At 40.9% G+C, this 17307-nt stretch overlaps 1 protein-coding gene across 1 annotated transcript in view; it reads left to right on the forward strand.

Annotated features, from left to right (window-relative positions):
- Window positions 1–940: 940 nt before the first annotated feature.
- Window positions 941–17307, forward strand: part of SYNE1 (spectrin repeat containing nuclear envelope protein 1) — a 606430-nt gene continuing 590063 nt past the window's right edge. Inside the window, exons 1-2 of the mRNA XM_060205315.1 lie at window positions 941–1154; window positions 9859–10156. Coding sequence (XP_060061298.1) covers window positions 10081–10156 — 76 coding nt within the window. The 5' untranslated portion in view covers window positions 941–1154; window positions 9859–10080. The remainder of the gene's footprint in view (window positions 1155–9858; window positions 10157–17307) is intronic.

Genomic DNA, 17307 nt, shown 5'->3' on the forward strand with positions numbered 1-17307 from the left:
ATTGGAGGGGCTGATTATTACTTTTAAGATGCTTGCAACATAGCTGCCATTATTTTCACTGCCACAGTCTTGTTGGACTTGGACTTGTTGATAGAGAGAGACTATGTTTGACTTTGCTTGGAAACCAGAAAACCACAACAAAGCTAATTCTCTTGAAAGGTCCTAGGCAACTCCAGGCTGGCTCTCTTCTACCCTAGAAGGATTTTGATAGACAAATGTTTTAGGCAAAATTCAGCATGTATGTAGCACATATGAAACCACTAGAGGTGGTGGTTCTTCTTCTTCTTTTACATTTTTTTTCTTTTATTAAGAGATTGATGTTTTACAGTCACAAGTAAAATACAATAAGTATTCTTCTAAGTCACTGTCTTAATGTGTTCTCTAAAATCAAGTGTTGTGGCAAGCAATCTTTTTTGTTTTTACAAGCACTATATAGCTCTGGTTTAATTAATTAATTAATTGGGGGATTAATGGTTTACAATTGACAGTAAAATACCATAGTTAACATAAAATACCATGTGTAACATTTCCCAGTTTTCCTCCGGACATTTCAACCCCTACTAGGTCCTCCTCTGCCATGATGTTCCAGGACCTGAACCCTGCCCTCTACCTCAGAGTCTTTCACTCTGGTGCAATGCACCCAGCTCTGGTTTATGGTGGCACTGGGGCTTGAACCTAGGGCTTTGGAGTCTCAAGCATGACATTTTTTTTTCTCTCTCTCTCCCCAGTAAATAGGAAAAACAAAAAAACCCTACAAAGTCTGGTTCATCTCCCAAAAACTATTTGCTACAAGCCTTAAGGTCAGCCCAATGCTCTGTATTTTTGAAAGTCCATTTCAAAGAAGCCAGCAGCAAAATGTCCTCATTGAAATGCATCACTTCCTTCCTGGGCCCATCAGGGAACCTCCCCAGCCTTTCAAGATAGGTTCCAAAAGGTCAGGGGGGAAGGCAGTGGAAACCTCGGGCAAAAGTTAGCAGCTAGGGAGTGCATGGTGTCCCCTTCCTAGCTATCTGGGCCTTTTGGATTCGGATCGACCCCCCCCCCCCCCCCCCCCCCCCGGAGGCGCAAACGATCTCCTGGAGAGGGTGGATCCAAGCAGGACAGGGCGTCAGGGTGGGGAGGAGGCTCCTCGGGAGGCCGTGCATCTTTTGGAGGTAGGTGAGGGGCTTTGCCCAGGAGGCTGGGCCGTCTTCCAGAGAACAGAGAGGGGTGTGACGAAGCTGGGGTGGAACTGAAAAGGGGGATGAGAGTGGATGTCTGGACCGTGCAAAGAGCTCTAGCCAGCTGGTCGACCTTCCCCAGAGACTGGAGCACTAGGATTGAGAGGTGGAGGGGGTGGGGTAGGGACGCTTGGAAGCCCAGGGTGCAGCTTGGGGGAGGCCCCATTGCAGAGGGAGGGAAGAGTCTCTACCTCTGCCGAGAAGCGCAGGAGTGAGAGAGTGTGTGAGCGAGGCTGGATCCGCCCGCTTGGCCCGGCTTGTTGTAGCCAGTAACCAGGGCGGCAGGACTCCCCCCACCTTGCAGCCTGGCCTCTCAGACCGCCCTCCCGGAGACTCAGGCTGGCTGGATCCCCGCAGGAACCGGAGAGAGAGAGAAAGAGAGAGTGAGAGACCAGGTAACTGGAAAGAGAGCGAGGGAGATAGCAATCTGGGTGCAAAGCGAACAGATATGCAGGCAGCTCGTAAGCAAGTTTGCACTTGTGAGCTGGGGGCTGTGCGTGCTGTGCGTGCTGTGGAAGTGGAGGTGCTTGGTGGTGGTATGTGTAAGCGAGTGACATTCCTGAAATGGGGCGATCAGGAGATGGGGTGGGGGTGTTCTTGTTTCTTGCACGTAGATACCCCTATGAATAACTCACCCCCCTCCCCCGGGGTTGTCATTTCCGCTCATGGCACATCTCCGGGGCTTCCATGATGCAGAAGTAAAACAGCAGCCACCCTCTTATTGTGATGGTTGCAACGACAGCTTACTATCTGATGGGAGATGGAGGGCGTAGAACGCAATCTGGGAGCCTCCCTTCCTCCACCCTTGGCTATTTTAGGAAGGGCTGGGGGGTGTGGGGAGGGGAGGGAAAGGACGTGGGGAGCACAACCCAGGTCTGGAGGACCCAGCCCCGAGGTCAGGCTTCAGACTATTGGAGCTGTCACTGTAATAAGGCACCCGCAGGCAGACCTCTACGCTAGAGGGCAAAATAACTTTCATCTCCTCTCCAGAAAGACAGGTTTCAGACAGGATTCGGCACTGCTGCGGGCGGATAGTTCTGTGAAATGGAGGTCCACCCAGAGGCAGGTGCATAGCAAAGGACAGGGAAATAGCACAGAAGCAAACAGCTCTCCACTGCAAAGGCAAGGAAACCCCCCCCCCCCCCAGGGGAAATCTGGAACAGGCTGTAGTCTGGGATAACTGAGCTGAACAGGGATGCTTCAAGTTCAGGCCCTCTTCCATAAATAGTCAATTTCGGCCCGGGGAGAAACATCAGCTGTGCATCCAGCCATCGCATCCTGGAATGTTCATTTCTGAGCTTTTCAGTTTGGATGGAAAACCTGTATGTATATGACCCCCCCCCCCCTGTAAATGTAAATGCTAAGAAAGAATTCTTTTCCTTGTCAGTGTTTGAGAGTCAACTCATCTCTTTCAGAAACAGTACTTGGATACAAAAACCCTATCTACACAAGGAAAGGTATAATACTTTTCATTTTAGCAAAGATTATTAATATGATCTGTATCTGACTCAGTCATGAGTCAGGGAGGTAGTTTTGGGGAAAGCTTTCTGCTCTTTGTGAGAATAAGGGTTAATAGTATGGGTGGGTAAAAAAAAACCTTCCTGACAACTTCAGGACAGTATAATCTAATAAAATTCACTTCTGTTTTGTTTCTTTTCTCATGCGTTTGAATCTGCTTATTACTCTGTGGCAAATTTAGAACAAAATGTGTGGGATCAATGCTAAGTTAACAGACTTCATGCTGCAGATAAAAGCACATCTCCAGGCTGACTCAGATAACCCTGCTAACCTTTAAGAATATTTGCTCAATTTCTACATTTTAGCCTCTCTTGTATCTTCCTTATGCTTTTTCTCAAGCTGGCTTATTTCTGTCCTCTCTGATGCCGCAACAAGATTTCTTATCATTTGGTTCCTTTCTGCTAAGGAGAAGGGTTGGAAGAAAGGTATTTTGGCATTTAAGAATTCAAGACTTATCTGTGTTAAGGGTGTTGGGTGCAGCTCTCTGATAATTATGCAGTGCACACAGCTTCTTGGAAAGGAGAGGAGGTGTAACTGAAACAGGATGTCAGAAGCCCATTACGGGGCAAGGTTGGTAGCATTTTCTTGGTGGTTCGAGCTATAGACACTGAAGCTACACCTTGAGTATGACAGGCTTTCAAGACTCCCCCTGCATTTATCCTCTTCTTGTATGTGTTCTCAACATGGTCAGATCCAAGGAGAACTACTGCTTGACAATTGCTCATGTGTACTCTTGCTATGTATGAGAGAATGACAGATCTTTTTTGGGGGGGGTATGGTACATACTTTATGCTTACAAAAACAATAATGTAATCATGATATTGAATACTTTTTTTTGTTAACCAGACCTACATTTTGTTCTTTGATGAATTGTTCATAATTTACCCAGAAAGGATGATTTCTTATTTCTCATTCATAGCCATGAGTTATCACCAGAGCTCTTCACTGAGGGACCATACATGTTCATTAATAATATATTAATGTCATCATGACCCACTTTCCCCCCTACTATTTATTTAGTACCATCACTAGAGGGTGACAAGGGACAAAACAATACTTAAGTTTAAAATTAGCCATGTATATTACTCACTGTCTCCAGTCAAGGGCTAAGAAGGGGAGTTGGGCTATGTTCACTAGTTTTTAAATTTTTGTTTTGTATTAGTAGCTTTTCTTTGACATACTTAGGCATTTGATTAAGTAATAACCATATTCCATCCTTCTATGAATTAGTCAGGTTTAGATTCATCATTTTCAGTTATAAATGAGCTACACATCATCTCTGGTTGCAGTTTGTAATGTCCCTGCTATAGATTCCTAATAACTAAACATACAGTTCCGTGGCTCTAAGATGTATTCTCCTGGTCTAGTAGTGCTTCTTCTAGTGTTTGTTTGTTTGTTTATAATGTATTATTTTTAGGAGCACAAGCAAGAAACTGCTGTAGCAAATAGTGATACGAGAATTCAAGTTGACACGGCATTATTCAGACAGGAGGATCCCAAATAGCAGGTAGTTTGAGTTTCCTTTGCATCCTGTTGGATAAATTCAGGCATTGGTATCGGCTGGGTGCTCTGGCTGCTGTCACAGTAACCTGGGTTTCTCTGTGACAGTGACTCACCTGCTTTGCTGTCATGCTTTTTACATCACCTCTCCCTCTGCTACATAAATTCTGAGAGGAGCTTTAGTGCCTTTTATTTTTCACTGCTATTTATTTTATACGGTTGCCCTTTACAAATAATCTGACAATGCAGGTTTGGGAGTATGAAAGGATGAATTCGGGAATCTTAACTTTCTGCTAGATATAGTGGATATGCCCAATAGTGTTGGAATGTTGGTTTCTTCCCTGAAGGGGTACGGACAGTACACAGAGTCTGTGTTAGTTGGGACATTAAGTCACCAATGTCTACTTCGCTTTCTTTCTTTCTTTCCAGTCTGCCCGTCCCTCACTCTTCCTATGCAATATCTTCCCAACATCCTTTATCCAATTAAAACTCTTAATTACTCTGGGAATACTGAGCTCACTTGTGGTGTTAGACTACTCTCTGATGTTTCAATGCTATAGATTATGTCCACCGATTAACAGCTAGATGGTTAATCAGTTACAGAACTGAATTTCAAGATCTCATGATATTGCACCAGTCATCTTTTTGTTTGTTTGGTTTTTGCCTCCAGGGTTATCACTGGGGCTCAGTGCCTGCACTACGAATCCGCTGCTCCTGGGGGCCATTTTCCCCATTTTGTTGCCCTTGTTGTTGTTGTTATTGTCATTGCTGTTGTTGGATAGGACAGTGAGAAATTGAGAGAGGAGGGGAAGACAGAGAGGGGCAGAGAAAGATAGACACCTGCAGACCTGCTTCATCGCTTGTGAGGTAACTCCACCCCTGCAGGTGGGGAGTCCGGGGCTCGAACCGGGATCCTTACACAGGTTACTGCACTTCGTGCATGTGCACTTAACCTGCTGTGCTACCGCCTGGCCCCCCACAAGTCATCATTTTAGCAATTAATATATTAGCTATTATTTAGCCTCTTCTTTTGGAACTGGAAAGGACCGTTGAGACCATCAATTCTCAGACCCATCTTTCATATTGTCAGTGGAGATAGTGAGACCAGGGGATGGAAAAAATGAGGACCAATCTTTACAGAAAAATATGTAATACTATGTATAAGATATTCATCTAGGAATATTAAAATTTATCTTTTCAACATTAATTTATGTAGGATAAGACTGAACATAGTTTAACATAAAATTGCTACACCTTACAATTGAAGAAACAAGTACTCTGAAAAGTTTGCTTTTCTTAGTTAAATTCAAACCAATCTTCAGAGTGAGAGATTAAAGATTAAGTTCTGAGTCCTACTTAGTCTGTAGTTGGTGCATTTCCTGATACTGAACTCTCCAGGACAGCTGCTCTTGAGAACTTCCATGCATGGAGCCAGATCAGAATCAGTCAACTACTTAAACAATGCTAACCCTAAAACTCCTACCTCCTAATTCCTAGTCTTTTTATTATTATTATTTGTCCTGGTAATTAGAAATTTCTTATCAGATCATGTCTTCTTTAGGTGAATTATCAGTGGGCTGGAGAGGTGGTTCAGTGATAGAGAGTATATTTTATATGGTTGAGGCTCTGGGTTTGATCTCTGGCAACACATAAGATGGGACAGAGATCTAGTCTTCCTCACTCCGTATCTCACATCACAATTGTAGTTAGTTGATTAAATTGAAAATAAATGCGTCATTTTACCTCCCTGAACATTTAAAATTAAAATGATCAGAGCAAAGTAAGGGTACTGTCATTTCACAAAAGGGGAAATATGCATAACTGTGAAAGGTGAAAACATTTTGTCATGTATCTCAAAAAGGAAGGATATTGCACCATGTTTTCTTTTGCAGGAGGGAGGAAAGGGTTTTCTTTGAGTTTTTCATAGAGGTAAAAACTTGATTAAATAAGGCAAAAACGTATTGCAGACTGAATGTTCTCATGCATAGACGTGTTACCAATTAGTAGAATGTCAAAGAAATAGGTTCCACTGTTTATGCCTGTAAAATGTTTGATTATGTTGATGAAAATAAGACAAATCATACGTATTATAACTTGCTACCGTTGGAAGAATGCTGGGGTAATGGCTCGGTTGTGTGTTGGTCTAGTTCAGATATCTAGCCATCATTTGGTATTGTGCAATGGTTAGCTTCCTTCTGGAACCTTCTTCAGAATATTTGTGTTCCCAGTGTCTCTAGTTGCCCATAGTATTTATATCTTATTTTTCCTACATTCTATTCGTTACTATGTTTTAGGTTGCTTACAAATAGACTTGATGTTCTATTCATCTTAGCATTCCTAATGTTAAGTTACTCAGAATGTCTGGGGCATACTGCACAAGTAAGACTAGTCATGTATGTCGAAGTTGACCTCAAGCAGAGAACTTTTGAATTTAATATGGTAGAAAGAGACAGAGTTTGGATGCAGGATTCATCTAGCATGAATATGAAGTAAAAGGTTCCCACATGGAAACATGGTAATTTGTAATGTAATGGTTTACAGAAATCTCTTTTAATTTTGCACTTTTTGGTTACTGATGAGGCTCTTATCCTAATAATCTGTGGATGTCTGCACTAAACAGAGTGTAGGGTAGTAGGATTGAAATCAGTTTCTTTTATTAAAATTTAAAAACAATTCAGGGAGGCAGAGAGAAAATGAACGAGGCCACAGAACCAAAGTTTTCTCCCTTCAGTGCAGTGGGGACTGGACTTGACCCTGAGGTGTACATACAGCAGTGCAGCCAGTACTGCAGTGAGCTCTTTCACTACTGCAAAATCAATTTCCTTTTCAAAAAACATATTCATTCATTTATTTACCATTGGATAGAGACAGGGAGAAATTCAGAGGTGAGTGGGAGACAGAGAAGGTGAGAGACAGAGAGACACCTGCAGCACTGCTTCATCACTTGTGAAGCTTTCCCTCTGCAGGGGGGGGACCAGGCTTTGAAACTGGGTCCTTGGGGACTGTAATCTGTATACTTAACCAGTTGTGCCACCATCTGCCCCTCCCCCAAATCAATTTCTTTCTACATCTTTACTTAGTAGGTAGGTAGACAAAATAGATAGATTTCATAATGTATGTAGATTGTAATTTAATGTATTTTATTAATGGGTTAATAGTGGATTATAACACTACAGGGTAGAATAACACTTCTCATTCACCAGTAGTTCTCTGCACTCTCCCATAGCCACCATAGTTCTTACAAAGTCTTAGGAATAGTTTGTCACCTTCTTCTTTTCCTTCTTCATCTTCTTCCTCCTCCTTTTTGGCAAGTTCATATGACTAAATTGCCTCTGTTTCACAAATGATGAATCCATCTGCAATACATTCTTGCTTTTGGAAAGCCTAGCTTGCTCCCACATGAGAGGACCCATTTGTAGGCTTCCTCAGATATGCCTCACAGTTTGTCTTCAAATTAAGGTGCCTTTTGTATGTGGGCCTGTGGAAAGCTTTCTCCCAGGAGATGAAAGCTGCTAATGGGCACAGGGTCCCAGCAGGGCTATAGGCCTTCATGGATGGCAGGCCAGCTAGAAGTAATTCTTTCTTCTCTGACAATCTCTTGGAGAGCCTCCCACTGATATATATCTCTGTAGCCTCAAAGCTGACACTTATTGGGTTCTACTTCTAGTAAATCTAACCTGAGTAAATATCCTTTCAAGTTGCTAAGGAAAGTCTGTCTCTAGCTTCTTCTCAATTAATGCTGTTCACTGCACCACTGGCCCCTGAATTCACAAATGAGAGAACATTGTTTCTTGTTTCAATACATTTTTTTTGTCACCAGAATATTGCTCCACTGTGACTGATGGTAGTGTTGGGGACTGAGTGTGTGTGTTGTGTGTGTGTGTGTGTGTGTGTGTTTGCTTTTACACTTAGTTACCCAGACTCCTTGCCTGCATGATTCCATTGCTTCCAGCAGTATTTTTGAGGGAGGAAGGGAGGGAAAGAAAGAGAGAGAGAGAGAGAGAGAGAGAGAATATGATGGAAAGTCACCACAGCACCCTGCCATTACTCTTGAATCTTGTTTCCATGTGACGACCTGGACTTCTCTCCTCTGTCTTACACATGATGAAGTGTTTGCTCTATTTAGTGAGCTACCTCCTGGCCCCTCCAGTGTACTCTTACGGTTTGTTTTTGCTCAGAACAGTGCAATGCTTTTGAAATGATATTCTCTGAAAGGAGTTGTGAACATGGCGTAGGTGCAACTTAACCAGATACTAGTAAGTACTTGCATTAGTGATGTAACTTACCATTGGAGAAATAGCTCACTTGGGTAGTATGTTGCATTGCCATATGTATAACCCTGGTTTGAGCCCAGCTCACATTGCACTGAAAGAAGTTTCAGTGTTTCACACTCTCTGCTTCTCTGTTTCTAGCTAAAATAATAATAATGACATCATATAAAAATCTATAATGGTTTACAAATACACTCTTTTCCTTTATTCATCTTTCATTACTAATACTCCTTATGTGATCATATATCCAGATTACACTATAACTTTTGATAACACTTATAGACTTGTAGCTTTCTTCTTTTGATCCACAGGTGGAGTTACCTACATCTAAGTGCTGTGTTTTCTTTGCGATTTCACTTTTCCAATCTTCCTCTGCATGCCTTCCTCCAGCCCCATTCTTCTCTTTAATTTTTATTCTCCTAATCCAGTGATGAGTGTGAATTTTGTACTAAAGTTCCCTCACATGGGCCCTCGTAGTTTGGCCCCATGGTTATATTTCTTTCTCTGAGTGTATCTTTTCACTCCTCTCTTCCTTCTGCCTTCAGTTTTCCTAGTTTTGGCTAGACCTTCTCTTCAATGAACACTGAGGTTAGGAAATCCTTTTTCACAGTGCATCTCAATGTCAAGATTTTGTCAACGACTCCACTGACTCTTTTTCTCCTCTCCCAGCCCAGTCTGATGAGCTAAGTAACCAAAAAAGAGAATGTAGCAAGTTTTAGAAGGAAAGTGTGCTCTAGGATTAGCTTTCCTTTGCCCCAGTCTAACAACTCACTTTCAAGTCTTTTCTGTATGAGGCTGAGCACGCCAAACTCTTTCCGACTTTTCAAACTAGGATATTTTAAAATGCAAACTTTAGAATGAAATACATGTATGCAGTTACACATGCACACTACTTATTTCCTCGAGTTGCTAAGATACATTTTAAAATGCATTCCTGAAAAGTGCAAAAACAAAACAGAGCGAAGTCTGTGTCTGTGAAGCAGGCTAATCGAGCCTAGTTGCAAGAACCTACTGAGAACATGTTGAGAGGCAGTTCTGTTTTCAGCACAGATGCCTTCACTTTCATAGGTTAATTGCAAATGTTTGTAGTTTAAAAAGCAATGAGAACTAGAAATAAACATTTCTCCTACAGGCAACCTGTGTTTTTGTTTAATGTTCTACCTATGTACCTATTTTACCAAAGAGTAAAAGAATTTCCCACCTTTCACCTAGTATGTTAGAATTTATAGGTATTTTTCATAAGTTATTTCACGTGGCAGGGAGTCAATTCAAATTAAGTATATTTCTCTTAGCTCTAGAATAAACTGGGCAGATTTTTATTATTGTTCTTTTTCCTATTTGTTTTCCAGTTTCCTGAGTCCACTTAAGAAGACAGGCATAAAGCAAAAGGAAATAAAAGAAAAGCTGATTCAGTATTTGGAGTTTTATCTCCTTGCTGACTGATTTAAGTGCCTTGGATTTGTTTACAATTCCATAGACCTAGAGGAGTCCCAGGATGGTTTCTGGAGTGGTATAGTGCTGCACCACCTGGGAAAAAGAGACTCTGTTGGTTTCGTGCCACAGGAAAGAGCATGGCAGCCTCCAGGACGCCCTCACGGTCTCCTCGGACCCCGCGGGACATCGCCAACGTCATGCAAAGGCTGCAAGGTAAGATGCAGAAACATCCGGGTTTTAAAATTACATTAAGTTCCCTTTAGAGGTCAAGTGCCAATGTACTGAAAATCTTTACAGGGAATAGCAAAATGATGTCTACAAGTGCACATTATATTAAGAAGCTGTCTTACTTGTGTGACTTGAATGGCTATCCAATGTCCATTTGGTAATTCAGAGTTATAGCTCTGTCCTTCTGATAATACAATGCAGATAATGCCATACTGTTCTTCTGGTCATACAGTGCCATGATAGTTCCTTAATAAGGTTATCATGGGGACTGGGTGGTAGCACAAGTGGTTGAGTGCACATATTATAATGTGCAAGGACCCAAGTTCAAGTCCCCAGTCTCCACCTGCAGGAAGAAAGCTTCATGAGTAGTGAAGCAGTGTTATAGGTGTCTCTCTGTGTCTCCCTCTCTAAACAGCCCTTCCTCTCACTTTCTGGCTGCCTCAAATAAAGCTACTTAAAAAAAAAATTTTAAAAGAAAGACATTTAAAAACATAAGTAAGGTTATCATGACAATGCTAGTTTACTAGATGCTGTGGTTTAGTGAGTAAGCCAGTGGTTCAGTTATCACGACTAAAAGATCCCTAGATATCTTGAAAGTCCTTAAAGGAACCAAAGCAGAGATGCCCAGAGGGGAAAAATGACATTACAAAATTAATGTTTAGTGGCTACATCTTAACCACACTTATTTCCCCTCCAGTATTTTTTCCCTATCAGCATAGTATTTTTTTTTCAAAAGAGAGTGAGCAGTGAAATGCTATAACAACTCACAGATGAATTCCTAACTGTAATTTTTATTTCAACATGTATATTCCTTGAACTATAAAAAGGACCAGGAAGGAGTATATGAAAACACTGCTTTTTTGGTCACAACTCTAATGCTACTTCTCCCAAATTTCAAATAGGTATTTTTAAGAGATAAACATGTCTGCATTAACAGGGGTTTCCCCTAGTCTTTGTCACGAGAGCTAAAAATTATAATAGCTTAGCTATATTTCTAGAAACTCTAGAATTAGAGTCTCTACCACTCTGCACCATAGTTATCATAATGATATCTTTTGCAGCCCTAATGCCGTCCTTGGACATTGTAACATGTATGCTGAACCAGGTGCACCACCACCCAGCCCCCAAAGTTTTTTTTTTTTTTGATGTGTATGACAGCAATTTCTAGGAGAGCATACAACCCCAATACAACCCCAGCTCTTAAACCTGGATATTTATGGTCCAGAACACAATCACAGCTATAGGAAATCCAGTCAATAGGACTGGGTCAGAAGTGCTTTACCAAAGATCCTGCAGATATGTGACTGCTCATTTCAATAGCTAATGCTTGTTTTACATGTTGACAAAGCCCACTTGTCTTGCATAGATTTCCTTCACAAGACTAGGGGCTTCTTGAGGCCTGCCATAAAAGAGATCTCTACTTTAAGTTGTATGTCTGCATTTGGGCAGATGAAACCTTGAACTTGGAGTTCCATACTTCTGCTTTTGTCTGTCTGTCTTTGTTGTTGTTTGCCTGGGTGCAAATATTGGAAGCATTGTGGCCTTTGATGAATGCACCTTTCTCATCATGTGCAAGAAACTTAAGGTCTCTTGAAAAGTGTGAGGAAGATGATTGATAAAGTGGAGTTCCCTTCAAGTTCTTAGATATGAAGGTTCTCAGGATGAGATACACATGAACAATAAAGTTGAGTTGTAAACAGTAGAATTGAACCAAAAAAAAAAAGAACCTGCTTCTGGTCTTGCCACCATTTTTGATTCTTTGTTTGCAACAACAAAAATTACTCATTAATGTAATGGTTAAGGGAGGAAGGAGAGGAAAGAGTGCTGATGCGAGTCCTACAAGTTGAGGAAGGTATGTCAGTGTTTACATAGTCTATTCGGTGTAAAACTCGTAATTTCATTACACTGTGAAGTGATCAGAGTTACTATGTCTGATTTTTCCTTGACACATTTTGGGCAGTAAATCTTAAAATTTAGAAGGCTATACTATTTCTGAACACCTGATACTTAGCATTGCTTTTTTTTTTTTTTAAACTGGATTTGATTTTTTAAAAAAATTTTATTTATAAAAAGGAAACATTGACAAAACCGTAGGATAAGAGGGGTACAGCTTGCACAATTCCCACCACCAGGCCTCCGTATACCCACCCCCTACTGTTAGCTTTCCTATTCTTTAACCCTCTGGGAGTATGAACACAAGATCCTTGTGGGATGCAGAAGGTGGAAGGTCTGGCTTCTGTAATTGCTTCCCCGCTGAACATGTGCATTGACAGGTCGATCCATACTCCCAGCCTGTCTCTCTCTTTCCCTAGTGGGGAAGGGCTCTGGGGAAGAGGAACTCCAAGTCACATTGGTGGGGCTGTCTGTCCAAGGAAGTCTGGTTGTATTCTGCTAGCATCTGGAACCTGGTGGCTGAAAAGAGAGTTAATATACAAAGCCAAACAAATTGTTGAACAATCATGGACCTAAAGACTGGGATAGTGCAGATGAAGTGTTGGGGGGGTCCTCCATTTTGTAGATATCCAGTAGGCATATTTTAGTTATATTTCAAATGGTCTGTAGCTATACTAGTGTTTTTTGTTTGTTTGTTTGTTTGTTTTTTCCTGAGCCTGAAATCTGATATGCAGGTGAATCCTAATTATGGTCTGGGGAGGTGGTGTCATGGCTGGGAAAAGGACCAGAAAGCTGGATCAGGGAAGAGAGTAGCTCCCTAATATGGGAAAGGGGTATAAATAATATTGACTGTAAACCCCATCGATTTGATGCAATGGATTTGATTTTCTTTTATTATTGTGGGGTTCATGAGTTACCGCACATTTGTCTATCCATGTATATGGTCCCCCAGTTCTGTAACAGGTATCTGCTAATACTCGTATTATACCTTCGTCATTTATCTTCAGGTTCTTGAGATATTAGATGCTATATAAATATGAGATAGATAATTATTGGTTACAGAATGTGAGGTCGCACTTCCAGCTTTTAGCCTAGCTTTCTTGCATGTGGAGAAGCAAAATGAAGTGGCTGGAGGTACAGGTGATCTGGCGGACACTTCTGTTTAATATGTTGATTTGTTGGGTTCACTCTGCTGAGTCAGATGCAAGATGCAAGTCTACTAACTGTTCTTAGGTGTCATTTTGCATCCCATTGATCCTTTGAACTCACCCACAGTTCAGTCCCCTGCACGCCAGCCTTCACACAGAATGACCTGGTATTGAGGGTTTCTATTAATACTACTTGCTTACTGGAAGTGCTACAAACTCCAGGCCAGTGCAGCAGGTCTTAATGAATGGAGGATTGGTCATAATAAATGGAGGTATTTGTTTGGGAATAAATAAGTTCCTATCACCCAAGTAGCATCAGAATTGCCATTTATAGAGTTCAAATCCCCCCTTTTTATTTCAGTTATAAAAAGAAAACATTGACAAAACCATAGGATAAGAGGGGTACAACTCCACACAATTCCCACCGCCATAACTCGTATCCCATTCCCTCCCCTGATAGCTTTTCTATTCTTTAACCCTCTGGGACTATGGACCTAAGGTCATTGTGGGTTGCAGAAGGTGGAAGGTCTGGCTTCTGTAATTGCTTCCCGGCTGAACATGGGCGTTGACAGGTCGATCCATACTCCCAGCCTGCCTATCTCTTTCCCTAGTGGGGGCAGAGCTCTGGGAAATCGGAGCTCCAGGAATCATTAGAGGGGTTGCCTGTCCAGGTAAGTCTGTTTGGCATCATGCTAGCATCTGGAACTGGGTGACTGAAAGGAGAGTTAACATATAAAGCCAAACAAATTGTTGACTAATCCTGAACCTAAAGGCTGGAATAGTGCAGATGAATAATTGGGGGCGTCTCTATTTTGTAGACAGCTCGTCCCCTTTATTTGCCTGAATAGTCATTAATGGCCCTTTATTGCCTTATCAGATCCATACACGACTAATAAAAGTGACTATCATTGAATCGTGGTGATTTGGCTTCACTCTATCATTTATTTTGTTCACCACCATAATTGTTGACTCCCCCCGCCCCTGCTTTTAATTTTTATTTCTAGCGCTAGGCAATGAAAACTGCACGCACAGATTGGTACATCAATTATCTGCTACTGTGCCAGTTCAGTATTTCACCTTTGCCAATATTTGTGCTTGTTTGAGCATAAAGTTTTATGCTGGGATGTTGAATTATGGATGAGCAGACAGACTGCATTGCAGAATTGCATTCGCTCTTAAGAATGTGAATGTTTCTATAACTTTCATCAATTAAGAAATAGCCTTAAAAGCAAGTTGAGGACAATGGCATAATGGAAGGGCATTAAAATTTCAAGTACACATAATTAGAATGTACATTTTGTGCTTAAAGGCTAACTAAGGGAATTCATTTAACAGGTGGCTGATGGAGCTGCTTTAATTACACCTAAAAAAAAGGAAAAGAAACATCTGAACTATTCAGATGCTACATTTCTTCTAGACAGTGCCTATAGTTCAAGGCTTCTTGTAAATTTCATCTTGCTGCTTCACAACATTTGCTTAAAAATGCAGGTTGACGGCTAAAAGATACATCATTTTATTTGAAGGCAATTTAGTACTTTCAGTATTTCAAAATTAACATATCAGCATTGTTATTTTATGACACTGCAGCTTCAGTGTAATCTTGCAGAGAAGTAGTTAATACTAGAGTTTCAAATGGACATACACAAGTGTCAGATAGAGTTGAATTTAATTAGAAACGGATTATTGACTGCAAGGTCAAGCTTGATTTTATTTATTTATTTTTGCCTCCAGAGCTATTGCTGGGGCTCCATGGCTGCACTATGAATCTATTCCTGGTGGCCATTTCTTTCCCCTTTAAAAATTTTTATTGGATAGGACAGAGAAAAATTGAGAGAGGAGAGAGAACAGAGAGGGGAAGAGAAAGATAGACATCTGCAGACCTGCTTCACCACTTGTGAAGTGACCCCCCCCCCTCCTTGCAGTGGGGAGCCGGGGGATCAAACCAGGATCCTTGTGCAGGTTCTTGTGTTTTGTATATGTGCATTTAACTCGGTCAACCACCACCACCCGACTCCTAAGACCAAGCTTGATTTTAAAGCCTTGTGAATAACTCCAAAGGAAACTAAATAAGAAAAGGGCTAATCATTTACTCTTGGGACTTAGCTATGAAATTTACTATATGTTAAGTAAAAAATAATCTTGAACTTCCCCTAACCAATTTTAGACAGAGATAGAAAGGGTGGTCTGAGAGGTGGCACAGTGGATAAAGCATTAGACTCTCAAGCGTGAGGTCCTGAGTTTGTTCCCTAGTAGCACACGTACCAGAGGTACCAGAGTGATGTCTGATTCTTTCTCTCTCTCCTTCTACCTTTCAAATAAGTAAGTAAATAAATAAAAAATCTTAAAGAGAGAGAGATGGGAAAAACAAATCAAAACAAACAAAAACAAACCATAGCACTGAAGCTTCCTTTAATACACTTTGGGCCAGACTTGACCCTGAACTGCCCATCTAGCAAAGCAGCTGATTACCCAAGTGAACTGTTTTGTGATCCCACTCCCCTAAACACTTCTTACCAGCAAGTTTAAGCTTTTTCTGGGCTACATATGTGTTCTATGTCCTGTAAATCCATTACACTTAGAAGAAAAAGTCAGAGTAAGAAAAAAGTTGAATAAAAAAGTAACATAAACATAGTGAAAATATAATTTTTTTAAGTTTAATGTAAAACAAACATTGGAGAAGACAGAGTTTATCATCTTATAAAAAAAACTCCAATTTTACATAGTGACTTGAGATATTGAATTTTAAACTCTATTCTTCTCAGTCAATGACTTTTTTTTTTTTAATTAAACTAAAACAATGTCAAAAGAGTCATTTATTCCATCTTGGTGAAATTCTCCTTTAGTGAACTCTCCTTTCTTTCTACAGTAAATGAACAATGATAATATCTCAAATTTAAATCTCATTGAAACAACATAAATGTGTGATGCATAAATGGGTAAGTCGTGACTCCCAAATTAATCAAATTTGAATGAAATTTGTCAATACTATTTGTCCTCCCATAGCCAAGGACTCTAAAAACGCAAACAGGAAAGAAGTTGAAAGGGTGTTGGGACCAGATGCTTCAGCTGGTGGTGGCAGTGGCCCTCTGACACCTGTCATGAGTAGACAAAGACAAACTGGACTCATGGACAATGACTGTCCTGAAATCACTATTTCTCCCAGTGACAGGATTAAAAAAACAAACTGATCTGGGACTCAGGAGGTAGCATATAATGGTTATGCACATAATGACTTTCATGCCTAAAGCCCTAGAGATCCCAGTTTCAATCCCCCTGCACCACCACGAGCCAGAGCTAAGCAGTGCTTGGGTAAAAAAAAAAAAAAAAAAAAAAAAAAAATGAAGAAACAAAAACCCATCTGAAGTTTTTATATTTATATTTGTGTAGTTCTGTATTTAATCACAATTGATTTTTGAGAATAGGATCACTTTAGAGGACACACACCCTACATGAATGGGTGACTGTGTAGCCTCAACCCAGATCTGTGTGTTCTTTTGTGACCTTAGTGCTTTGATTATATTTTTCCTTCCTAGGGGTTCATTACATGCTCGTATAACTTTTTAATATATATATATTTATTTATTTTCCCTTTGGTTGCCCTTTTTGTGTTTTATTGTTGTTGTAATTATTATTGCTGTTGTTATTGATGTCATTGTTAGATAGGACAAAGAGAAATGGAGAGAGATAGGGGATACGGAGAGGGGGAGAGAAAGAGAGACACCTGCAGACCTGCTTCACTGCCTGTGAAGCGATTCCCCTGCAGGTGGAGACCCTTAGGCTGGTTCTTGTGCTTCGTGCCACCTGCGCTTAACCCGCTGCGCTACTGCCCAACTCCCGCTAATCTTACCTTTTAATGAAACTATTTCTGGTGTTACAAAATAGCTCACTTGGATCGTATGATGCTTTGCCATGCACAGAGACCTAGGTTTGAGTCTGGACCCCAGAACACTAAAGGAAACCTGGGTGTTGTCAAGTTGTAAAATACTACTAAGACACTTACACATTTTTTTTTATGCTTGTCATCACTAGGTTTTGCAAATCTGGGCTTAGATTGATGATAGGTAGGTAAGTAGGTAGGTAGATAGATAGATAGAT

This window comes from Erinaceus europaeus, chromosome 13 (assembly GCF_950295315.1).
Source record: "Erinaceus europaeus chromosome 13, mEriEur2.1, whole genome shotgun sequence".
Classification (NCBI taxonomy): Eukaryota; Metazoa; Chordata; class Mammalia; order Eulipotyphla; family Erinaceidae; genus Erinaceus; species Erinaceus europaeus.